This window comes from Lytechinus pictus, chromosome 17 (genome assembly GCF_037042905.1).
Source record: "Lytechinus pictus isolate F3 Inbred chromosome 17, Lp3.0, whole genome shotgun sequence".
Classification (NCBI taxonomy): domain Eukaryota; kingdom Metazoa; phylum Echinodermata; class Echinoidea; order Temnopleuroida; family Toxopneustidae; genus Lytechinus; species Lytechinus pictus.
Window position 1 is genome coordinate 18,169,603 of NC_087261.1, and position 13,162 is coordinate 18,182,764.

General features: G+C 37.2%; 1 protein-coding gene across 1 annotated transcript in view; it reads left to right on the forward strand.

The window, feature by feature from the left end:
- Positions 1-240: 240 nt before the first annotated feature.
- Positions 241-13,162, forward strand: part of LOC135157259 (plexin-A4-like) — a 68,748-nt gene continuing 55,826 nt past the window's right edge. The window contains exons 1-3 of the mRNA XM_064112242.1: positions 241-563; positions 2,667-3,220; positions 12,699-12,803. Coding sequence (XP_063968312.1) covers positions 3,194-3,220; positions 12,699-12,803 — 132 coding nt within the window. The 5' untranslated portion in view covers positions 241-563; positions 2,667-3,193. The remainder of the gene's footprint in view (positions 564-2,666; positions 3,221-12,698; positions 12,804-13,162) is intronic.

Sequence of the window (13,162 nt, forward strand, 5' to 3'; positions counted from 1 at the left end):
TACAAATTATGTTCATGTTATTTTTAGAAAGGACCTTGTTCAAAGGGTAGAGCCAAAGTATTGTTGCACATCTATTCAACGAATACTGATGACATGGATGATTAGATATCTTGTCGCCAGAGCTCTTGTAAAAATCAACACTCAGAGATTGGAATAGCATGACAATTTCTTTACAACGTGTTCTTATAAAGCGGTGTCACATTGTACCAATCTATGTTCATCAGCCTGTGACATAACGGTACAAGAAAAAAGTCTGGAAAACATGAGCACGGTAGCGGATCAGGGCTGGGCGCAGGAGAAATATCTTCCGCTATATGTTAAGAATTTCCCCATTAATCATTCACATTAATAAAGCAACATCTACGAAAAATTACGTCGGCGACTTTTTTATTTAAACATGTGTTATTTGCAACCTCTATATTTCAAAATTTTGGAACCGCCACTGTAAACGTGATTGTTTATACAATACCCATAAAGTATTATGGAGGCAATAACTATGGTGTTTCTTTTTGAGGAAGATCTACCTTTGAGCTCGTTCCACTGTGATCAAGGGGGTGAAATAGGTATGTGTTGTTTATTCATTGCTCTTTTTTTAAATACCAGGTGTTTTTCCATATTTTAAAGACATTGCAGGTGAAACATGTATTAAATACTAGACTTTGTCTTGACCTGTCTAAACTATAAACAAAAAGAACGATGGTTGAAACACATAGACTGTATACATTCACATTTCGCTATAATGGAACGTTCTAAAAGAGGAAGCAGTATTCAGTTTAATCAAAGCTGACAAATACAATAACTATATTTTTAGTGGTCCTCGTGAATGTTCACGCTATATCTTTTTTTTATCCAGTTGGGATGGTAAGTCTTGATATATACATATAATTTCTTTCGCCAGCGCATATTTTAAATTGTTTGTAGAAAATTTATATCAGATCATTTATCCTAGTAGTGATATGTAGGTTTATGTATAAAGCACGTCTCCTTTTCAAGACAATTTTAGATCCTAAGAGAGAGTTGCACAAAAGGAGAAAACAAAGTATAGAATTGACTAAAATTGAATCAACATTTGTTTCCACAAAATGGGTGACGCAACGTAGGCTTTGCTTTAGAGCTCCTTTTTTAAACTTAAACCAATGAGGTAGGTCATATCATTGATTGCACAGTTGTAAGAAAATATAACAGTCACAATTAAGTATTTTCCATCTTTTTTTTTTTTCGGCTAAGTAGTTTATTATGCCCGATCATATAATTTGCTATAGCTTGTAACCCGTGGACACTTTGGTCATTATTTTAATTATTATTATTATTGTTATTTTGGCATCACCTGTGCCTGTGAGGTGTAAAGCGAACTGAATCACTATGACCCGCATGTCTCTCATCCCGATATAACAGATTGGGGAGTGCAGGTGGACCACTACACCGCGGTTTCCCCTTACTCTTGTACGAATAGTGCAGTGGGTTCTCGTGCAAAGGGGGTGACTCTCCTTTACACGGGGCCTCCATTTTAAGTCCTATCCGAGGGACGAAGTGTTTTCCACTGTAACATAGCATGCATCTATGGGACAGAGGAGAGACGTTTACACGCAACACAGGCTTCAGTCATCCGCCTGGGGTGTATCACTGTGTGATGCCCTAAATGTCTTTTACGCCAAGGCAAAACGATCGATCCAATGTGATATTCTAGGTGACGCTTTTATTAAAAATGCTCGCAAATTTCCCATTCTAAAACATGTCAACGTTTAACAAGTTTCGGAGATGTTATGAAATACTATAGTTGTCTGAAACTTATGCGCATTGTATAGTATACAAATAGATAGCGAATAGGCATGAGTGTGATGGTGCGAGATTTTGCATGAGGTGAAAGAAAGATGCTCTATTCAACGAGGCGTTAGCCGAGTTGAATAGAGCGTCTCTTTCTTTCACCGAATGCAAAATCACGCACCATTGCACGAATAATAATATTCGCTATTTGTGTTGTACAACGCCTCGTAAGTTAGCGAAAACATGAAAAAACAAGAGTTTTTTCCTGCATTAATCTATGAAAAGGGAGCAAAAAATTGAAAGCGAAAAGCAAAATCCCACAAGCGCACATGACCTTGGGCAGCAATGCGCATTGAGCCAGCAGGCTTATACGCGTATCGCACCTTCATTTTACTGAGCGCAATGAATTAAATCGTATTGTGACGTCACCTCCTAAAGCCGTGCAACGGTACATTTTGGATGGTACGTCTTGTGTTCAACGGTACGAATGTTTGACATTCAGCCTCTCATTTGCTCGCGTACAACAAGCTTAGTAGGCGTTGTACAATCTCAGATGTCAAACAAAAAGCAAAGAAACAAACGTACGTATAAGAACAATGGTGGTTCATTGTGTGTTGGCTCAGTTGGTAGATCGTCCGTCTCACAACCGGGAGGTCAAACCGTGGCTACGTCAAACCAAAAAGACGTTAAGAGATGTTGCTACTCTGTTTGGTGTTCCAACGATTAAAGGGATAGAGTCTCGTCGATCTGGCGCTGCACAGCGGCTGCCAGGCCCATGATCAATTGGGCAAAGCAAAATATCGGAGTATTTCATTTCATGTCTATTTCGAACAATCAAATTTTCAACATCATTTTTAATTTTTTTTCATAAAATGTTATTTCACTCACTTTTTTTAATGCAGGTTGTGAATAAACAAAGAAGCCTGGATGCTGGAAAAATAAGACATGGCGCAAAATAGACCACATAATATGAAGAGAGCATATATGCTCTATCTGGGTCTCATAATATTTCACTCCAAATCAATCCAATCAGCTCCTCTGTCCTCCTACTTGGTATCTTCATTTACACCTCCTGATTCTGACTCCAACCTACCATTCAACCACATCGCCATCAACAACATCACTGGCGACATCTATATAGGAGCACGAGAGAGGCTTTACCAACTCGACGCACACCTGAACCTCAAACAGACTGTGGACACTGGCATGTGTTCTTTTCCGAATTACGACCGTTTTAATGATAACAAACTCTTAATAACTGTTATAACACCTCGGAACTATACGCTGATTACTTGTGGAGGCTGTGGTGATAATTGCCAGACAAGGAATTTGGATGATGTATCGGTCACGAGAGATTTATATAATTCTCGGAAAGTAGTGGCACCAGGAGACCTACCAACTGTGGGAGTCGTTGCTCTTGGTGCGGACTATGAAACATATAGAATTACTAAACATGGTGAATCTTTTTACTTATTCATTGCGATAAGTGGCGGGGGAGCTTTTGAATTTAGTAGCATTTCAAAGTACAGTCTTGCAGACCTTCAATTACAACAATACATACCAGCGTATGTCTTTACTGACGATTCAACACGGTCCAAACATATGGGCCCGAATTCACAAAGGTGGTTTTTGCAGAAACCATGGTTTCAACCGTGGGTTTTACTGATTTTGCGATTCACAAAGGTGGTTTCAAATGAAACCATGGTTTCAACCGTGGGTTATCGGCATGATTTTGAGTCAACTGTTTTAGGTGGTTTCAAACCGTGGGTTTTAGAAAAACCATGGTTTTTAGGCACATTGACCAATCACAGAACAGTATTTCGGTACATTGCTGAGCAAGTGGAGATAGACGACGATAAATAGATTTGCACGAAAAGAAAAGAAGCTAGAAGCGAAGCGTGTAATATCGGTATTTGCCGAGCTGTGAGAACATCGTGAGTAATTTACCATTTTATAGCGACGATGAATATTTCTTTCTTCGTCTGTATGTATTTTTTGTGAAGAAATATTATAATTAATGCTGTAAATGCATTCAGAGTTAGGAGCGGAACGGTGGACTTGTGACAGGAAAAGCACTATCGCACGCAAGTTATTTTCCAGTCCCACGCGTGTATTTTTGTGTCCTGTCAAAAGATAATGAAGAGCTCTCCGTACAGAGTCGCTCAGCTCTAACACAGGGAGCTCAGCTCAGGAGAAGCGATGCATGACAAAGCCACCAAAGTAGTCAGACTTTCAACCACAATTGTGCAAAAGTCAACAAAATTTTGTTCTTAATTTATACCTTAGTTTGATATTATTTTCTAGTAGGAATTAAAGTAACTGCACAATTAACTTGGACATGTTCAATGTTGACTTTTGTTGTTGGGTCAATTTAGTGAAAGGGAAAACACTTCGTAAGTCAAGACAGTTTCTAAATTCTATTTCTAGATATTGTTAATTGTTTGTAAATCCTGTCTCCAATAAGAGTGATCACAACAAAATATTATTCAAAATTCAATTATTCAGATCCAACTGGAGAAATGTTGGAACTAGATTTAGCCTAGACAGCTGGCAGCCGTCTGTTTCGAGGAGTTTTTTAACTTTTTTTTTTTTTTAAATTTCTCCTCGTACACAGACGGCTCGCTAGCGTGCAGCCACCATTAGGGGACTTGCAATGCAAAATCCCCCCGTCGGGGCTCTTCAATTTTTGTCTTTAATGAATAAAAATTTTGAAAATTAACGCGACCAAAATGCAAATTAATATTCCCTCTCTGCATTAATTGCCAAAAAACGGAGAAAAATCAAGTTAAAAGGAACAAAAACAGTGACTTACCTCGGCTGTCGCGCAAATTCACTTCCCCGTTTTATCCGATCTTAAGTACATAAACATATGGCCATTGATCCCCTGTACAGATCGCGCTAGAACTTCGGTCTCTGTATTTGGTGAGTGAAGCCAACGGAGTTCAGCTGAACAACCAACATAACACTACAGAGACCGAAGCTTTTGGTCTAGATTTAGCCTCGACATGCTCGAGGACTCTGAATGATAATTTTGAGTTGACAGTGTCTTTTCATCATGGAGCCGGAGCCCAAGTTAGACATGCGCTAGGCCCTGGCCTAGGCTAGGGCAGGCCTGCCTAGAGCTGTGTCAGTGTGTATCGAAGTTTGAAGACAATGTAATTGATGGAATCCCTTCAATATCCACATCACTGCTAATTGCTTAAATACACAGAATTAATTTAAATTTTAATTTTTATACATTTTTTACACCTAAACTCTAAAGCATAAAAAGGAATATTTTTATAGAGCCTAGGCTAGGCCTAGGGCCTAAATAATCAAACATGAAAAATTAGAGGTTTCTTTCCAGACTGATCTGGCGGCCATTGCAAAATCTTCTCATACCTTGCTGCGTAATACAATAGGCATGATAATATCATACCTTCTGTATTACGCAGCAAGGTATCATTGATAGGCTCGACTTGCTTTGTTTATATGATGTACATGTAGCTACAATTGTCAATACGATGAGCTATGTTATGAAGCACCATTCTGTCATACAATTCATTGAATAAATTAACAAATCAGCCCAAATGATAATATGAATTTGCATTTTGGTTGGAAATCTGGCAGGTTTGAGAGATGTTGAATTATGTTTCATGTCCATGATTAGATTTTAAAGGAATTTCATGTAGATCTACCTGTACTTTGTTTATTTCCGCAGTAAATTTTTGAATGGATGAAAACATCGTACAAAATGCGCAGGCTGTCCTGAGAGACTAAGGAGGATTGTTAGAAAGGTATGTTCATATTTTTTGTTGTTTCTATGTGGACTATTGTCTATTTTATAATTTTTTTTTTTTTTAATAATCATGATAAAGAACCACTTTATTTGATCATTTTCAATCTTGGATGATGTACACATCTGACAGTGACTGAATTAATCTAAATTTTGTGTCACATGGTCAATGGTCATGGAGTACATGCCTAAATCATAGTAAATGTCAAATATTTTGTAGATCCAGTAGATCAATTTAAATTTATGAGAATGACGATGTGATTAGGTTGTTGGCAAAATAAGGAATTTATAAGTCAACTGACCAAATATGCAGATTTCTCAAAAGGTACATTAATTTTGACAGTATGCAGTAAAGGTAGTTAATAATAATAATAATAATAATATAGGGTAGGGTATTTATATTGCGCACATATCCACCTTGTAATTAGGTGCTCAAGGCGCTCCTATATTACCCGGCTAAGCTAGGCGTCCATAGCGCACACAGCTTTTTAAGGAATTACTTCCTACCGGTACCCATTTACCTCACCTGGGTTGAGTGCAGCACATTGTGGATCAGTTTCTTGCTGAAAGAAATTACGCCATGGCTGGGATTCGAACCCACGACCCTCTGTTTCAAAGTCCGAAGACTAATCCACTGGGCCACAACGCTCCAGTTAAGAATACATAGGTTTTTTTTCAATGTTGTTTAGATATTTTCTCTTGCTTCTAACATTAGGAATATGCCAACCAGAACTGCAATTAGGAGGAACCTTTGTGAGTTGTAAGAGGATGAAGCTTTCAAGTACAGTAGGCTTATCGCTTTTTAAAGAGACCACACGCTACCTCATCAACATGCTTGAAGATGATCTGGGCCTGAGGAGGGACAAAGGGCCTAGTGACCTTTCTTTCTGCAAGTATTGACAATTCTGCGTTTGTATGCTGTAAGTATTTTTTTTAATAAGAAAGTTATGACATAAACATCTCAAGACAAGCCTAGTGTATGCAAATATTAGTGATGTTCTTGTAAGAAGAAATTGAACTCAAAGTAAAAAGTGATAATACATTTTGGCAACTGCCTGTTTTTAATTCACAATGAACTGAGCATATGATTATTATTTCTTTTTTCTTTTTTTTGTTGAAAAAAATATAAAATACAATCAGAAATGTAAATTAGAACTAGAAGTTTTGTCATCCATTGTGGACAGATTCTTCCAAAATCCCTAATTTACATTAAGGAAAAAATATGAGAGGTTGTTTCATTATCTTGGTTATTTGAAAAAAAGTATTGCATCTACTTTGCTCAATGTATGTTTGTCACACAAATGTTTATGGGGTACGGAAAGGTTTAGCCTTTAGACCAGTAAAGTAATGTTAAACTGAGTTCTATGATATTTAACCCTAATTCTCCGGGGGGGGGGGTATAGTGGCCCGCCCCCTCGACAATTTTCGCGATATATCTGCTGCGCAAAATTTTTTGACCTCGCCACTCACTAACTTTTTACTTTCAAGTCTCGTGCAAATTTTGAGACCAAATTTGTGACGCCCGGGTACGCGGTTACGACATTACGCAGCATTATGTAAGTGCATGTCAGACCCAAAATTGCTCATAAACTTGATTTCATGTACAAATCCAATGCAAATTGTGTATTTAGCCAAAATTCATGAATGTATCATTATTTCCACTTTTACTGATTTAACTTAATTAATTTTGCCTTGTTTATGATCAGAATTAAGTCTGAAACGATTTCCATCGAAAAAACAATAAAAGAAACAATCAGTAAAAAAACAAAGAAATACATAAGAAATTTAAAAAACAATGAAATACATAAGAAATTGGTCTTGGTACCAGAATTTTTTTCATTCAAAACTGTTAGGAATGCTATAAAGAATATTTTCACCAAAAAATAGCATTCTAGGAGCTTTATTTAGTGAATTCAGTGAAATTTACCAATGCAACTGCGTAGATTACGTCATTCTCTACCATCATGCAAATTTTCATTGTTATCGTGCAATCCGCGGCTGAGCTCTTAAGGGGGGCCATAATGCCCCCCTCCCCCCCCCCCTGGGAATGACAAGAATCAAAATACCCCGGGAGATTTAGGGTTAATGGATTCCATATATTGGATCAAAAACAGGCCTGATTTTTTAAATCTTAGAATGTAAAGACAATAGAATAGTTATTTATTGTTTTCTCTCTGTCTTTTAAAAAAGAAAAATAAAAACAAAGAGTAAGGTGCAACTTCTGGCAATATATCTTCATTTACAGGATAATTTCAGGGAATACAGGGTGATGAGGCATCAGTGTTGCAATCATCTGTCGAGTGATCAAAGATGTTTCTCAAGCCATAGCAAGAAGAAAGAGGTTTTGTGAGAACTTCAACAACCAGAGATGAGATTGAGGCTACCCATCAACATCTGTCTGAGCACCAGTACTACAGGAATTCAAGAGTTAATAGGTGACGTGTGATTGATGGAACACATTTCTATATATTAAAGATAATAGGAATTCCTGGAGGGAAACAAGCTTTGTACTTAACTTTCTTGAAGGCCAAGTCCACCCAAACAAAAAGTTTCTTTGATATAATAGAGAAAAGTCCAATGAGCATGACACAAAAATGTCATCAAAATTTGATGCAAAATGAGGGAGGTTCTGACATTTTGAAGTTTCGCTTATTTTCACAAATGCACATCCTGGTCAGTGTGCAAATGAGTCACGACCAAGTGGCATTCTCCACTCACTGTTTCTTTTTGTAAAAAAATTTTCCCCTCATAATGTGTATACAATACAGGAGTATGGTTTGATTTCCCCCTGAAACTTTTGTAAAAAGCCATTGTGGCAACCTATACTCAATTCGATGAAGAGTTTTATTGTCATTGTGAATTCTGTAAAAATTCAAGTATTGTAATATATTTCGTATATTGATATACAAAAGAAAGAGTGAGTGTGTGACATCATAGACTTGTTTGCATATCACCTGTTTTGTGCATATAAGTGATTTGTGTGATTCTTTGATATGTCATTACTTTCTTATTTTACATCCTATTTTGATGTTTTCAACATGTTCAGTGTCATGCCTGTTTTATTTTTCTCTATCCATTCAAATTAACTTTTTGTTGTACAGTGGACTTGCTCTAGAACAGGTATTTTTGTAATGTACAAGTAAAAATGTCATTATTTATTTGTGTCTTTTCTTTTTAACACTTTTTTACTGGGGGGGGGGAGGGGGTTGAATCAACCTACCTTGAGATCTTTGCCAACGATCACATAAATGCCTTGAAAATTGGTATGATAATAGTGGGGGGTGTAATGTGCAATGAAATATGGTTAATTTTTTCGAAATCGTCAGATCTTTTATATGAATTATGCTAATTTATGCGTGAATTATGCTAATTTATGCGTAAATTATACTTTTATACCATTGCTAACAATCAAAAATGTAAAAAAAAATCCTAGTTTGAAAATGAATTTCTTATGTATTTTATTGTTTTATGAATTTCTTATGTATATCTTTGTTTTTCAACCTTTTGGTTTTCTTTATTAAGAAGATGAGAAAACTCAACATTGACCTTGTACACAAAATCGCGTTTTGGAGCAATTTTGGGTCTGACATGCACTTATGTAATGTTGAGTAATTTTCCAAATGCATACCAGGCATCGTAAATTTGGTCTCAAAAGATGTGCAAGACTTCAAAATAAAATGTTGGCGAGCGGCACGGTCGTATAATTTCGCACAGTGGAATGGTCGTGGAAAATGTTGAGGGTGGGGGGGGGGGGTTGATTCACCCCCCTGCGGTTTTAGGGTTAAAATAGCACATTACTGAGAATTTCACATGAATACAAAGGAAAATAATCTAATCTATTTCTTTTTTAAGTATTTGAAATTAACTTTTATCAGATTTAGTTTCTTTGACAGACTACATATCTTCAATGATTTTTAAATTTAAACAGTTTGTTAAAAAAAAACACTATTTAATCACGAAGCATCAAATGTAGATTCCTCATATTTACTTTTTCATGTGAAATATTCTCACATATTTTAAATTGTATTTTTCAAATGATTAGAACTTTGATAGCTCCCAGAAAGTTTATTGCATGCTCCAAAATATGCATGTGTCCATGAGGATGATGAGGTCAAGGGTCATCAATTTAAATTGCTCTCATGTCTTTTATTTTTGCATTAGTTGTGTTTACACTTGGTACAGATAACCATTGAGGATTAAATACCACCGTATGTCCACGAGGATGATAAGGTCAAAAGATCATATTGCATAGTTTATTGATCATGATATCAGGCGAGACACGTGGTTCACCTTGTTTTTTGTTGAAATGTATTATTTTCATGTGTCCCCAGGGCAACAGCCTATCTGGGGCAACCATGTAGCCTTATGAGTTGAGCTCTACTCGGGCAACTGGGAAAACACTAGCTTGGCCTGGCACATGCACATTTAGGGGGCATGAATGAAACAAAAGGGCAATTAATGCATTTTCTTGGAAAAAATATAATTTCAATTGACCCCCAAGGATAACCTGATGGCCTAGTTGAGGAAACCAGGCAGCCTAACTAGTAGAGCTTGACTCGGTCAACCAGAAAAACACCAGCTAATGATTAACACTAATAATTATTCATTTAGGCCATTATTGTATTGTAATTCAAGAATGTGGCAAGATATCAAAACCTGGAATAAGTATTTATTTATGTCACAAATATTTGTAATTTTACAATATGATATAAAATGCCAATTGAGTATTAGATTTTCAGTGTGTTATATTTTTATGTAATTTCCTGGTGTGATTTTCCAAGGTGCCAGGTGATTTCATGCAAATTAAATATATACAGAAAAGATACAAGAGTAGTCTTAATTCCCTTTTCCTGATTTGGACGAAGTAATCATGAAGATGATCAAGAGGACTTTGGTGGTGATGAGGATTTTGATGGTGTTGCTGCTGATGGTGGGATGATGAAGTTGGTGGTGACGAGTGGTGGTGGTCATACATGTGATGGATTGATGATGTTGGTGGTGATGAGATGATAGCAATGGTGATGATAGTGTTGATGGTAATGATGTTGACGATAGTAATGATCATCCCCTTTAATCTCCAGCACTCCTCTTAACTATATATATCCCTCTCATCGACATCCCTCCTCTGATCATCTCCCTTCCTCACAATCTCCATCCCTCCTCTCATCTCCATCCCTCCTCTCACCATCTCCATCACTCTATCCTCTCATCTCCATCGTCTGATCCCCTCCATCCCTCATCTCCATCCCCGTCTCAATCACCTCCATCCCTCCCATTATCTCCATCACCCTCATCTCTTTTCTCTCATCATTTCCATCCCTCTCAACATCTCCATTTGTCTCAGGAAAATGCCTATACACAAGATAGAATTTAACAGTCAAAATACTTCTTTTTAAATATAATGTCCCTTAGTAAAGTGGGTTTTATTATTTACCATATAAATTTGAATAATTACATAGTAAACACTGTATACTTAATCGAATTTGCATTTTTGAAAGTGAAACTGAATTTTGTTCATGCACACTTTCAGTGGATATGAAAATTTTCAGTAAAATTAAATTATTAAAAATTCCAGGGGGGGGGGCAACTGCTGCGTACGGCCATGCTTTTGAACATTTTTTGGGCCGGGATGATATCGTCCCAAGCCGGCCCCCATGTATATTTTCCCTTAATACTCAAACAGCTACGTAATATGCATAGAACTCATTCTAAGGCTAAGCTGTAAACCAGGGGAAAAGTAATATAAAAAGCAATATATTATTCAATAAGCTGCAAGAAAAGTTAAAATAAATCAGGGGAAAACAAGGAATTGAAAGGGGCAAAATTAGATCAATTTATCCATGTAATTTTAAATTCTGTAAAAAAATGCTAAGCCCCCTATTATTTTTTTTTTTTATTGATCGCTTCATTCGGCCCGACATGCCCACACCATATTTAGGGGGCCGGGGCGAAAACGCCCCCCTGCAGCCTCGGCATGCGTACGTTATTAGTACTACATTTAATTTTAGCCTGAATCGAACATCCACAAGCCAAAGAAATTGAAGCCTATTATTACTTAAAACTAAGCTATACACCATTGAAAATAAATATACATAAACAAAAACATTTATTTAAAAATGTAGAAGGGCAGAGCCTCAGCTCAGCCAGGCAAGCTCGGCTCTTTACACGCTCACTTCCGTTGAGGATATTCGGGGCGTAATCGCCCCGGCAGCTAGGGGGGCCGAGCTACGCAGTATTGCGATGAAAAGCACCGAATCGTTCATCCGATTTTCGCTACTCACGGGGCTCACGATCAGAGAGAAAAGATGACAAACCTCAACAATCGTGCATCTACACTGAATGTTACTCTCTCTATGAAGAAATTGAGTTAAAGGAATACAAGAAAGTCTATCTTCTGCGACAAAAGTGAAGAAAATAAATTATGATCACAAAATTAAGTCAGTTCTTGAGCCGGGGCCGAGTCAAGTACCAATACACGCGGGCCGGCTACATGGGAATCGCGAGATAGCTAGAAGCGCATAAAATTACACTTTTTGATATTTCACCGAAAAAAAAAGTTGTAGTAAGTGAAGAATCAGACCATATTACCAGTGCTAGCTGTTGAATGTAAGTTTTCAATGAACTGAGCATGCTCAGTACATGCTAAAAAGGGGAAATCCCTAGTTTTTAGGTAAAACCCACGGTTTAAACCATGGTTTCATTTGAGACCACTGTTGAAACCATGGTTTCATTTGAGACCACTGTTGAAACCGTGGGTTTTAGAAACCATCGTTTGTGAATAGCAAGTTTTAGAAACCATGGTTTTTGAAAAACCATGGTTTCTAAAACCCACGGTTTCTGAAAACCATGGTTTCAAATGAAACCACCTTTGTGAATTCGGGCCATGATCTCTTACGAGGACTTTATATACGTTTTTATATCAAGAAACGAGGAAACTTATTTAGGACGTATTTGTCGTGATTCACCCGACCAAGATTTCGAATCGTACACGGAGATAGAGCTACAATGTACACGTGGTGGATCTCAGAATATTATTCAATCGGCTTACATTGGACCAGCAGGATCCCAGTTAGCTGAATCGATGAATATCAACACCACGGATGACGTATTGTACGCGGTATTTTCATCTTCACCTTCGTCTTCTCTTTGTGTGTATAAGATGATCGATGTCCAGCAGGGCTTTGAAGATGCTATCTTAGGTTGCATTCTCGGAGAGGGCACTGGCACTGAGAATAGCTTCATATCTGGAAGTAAATGTGAAAAGGTAAGTTGTTTTGATTTGATGACCATGAATGATTGTTCTTCTTTTTTTTTTTGGGGGGGGGGTGAATTTATCTATTTAGATAGTCAAATTAAAATCGTAATTAAATTAGTTCAGGTTTGTCAAGGATTTCCTTCTCGCGATTATACCAGACTGGTAGGTTTGCTTTGCCCCCACATGCATCCCTGAAATGATTTGTTAATGAAAAGAACCGGAACCAAGCATTCGTGCCCTCGGTTTCTTTACACTCTACCCTGAACAAAAATGATTAATCCAAAACAAAAATGCTACAGACGTTATCTTAAAAAAATCATTGCAACATTGAAATCTGACGAGATTCTGTAACTTGTGAAATTTGAAAT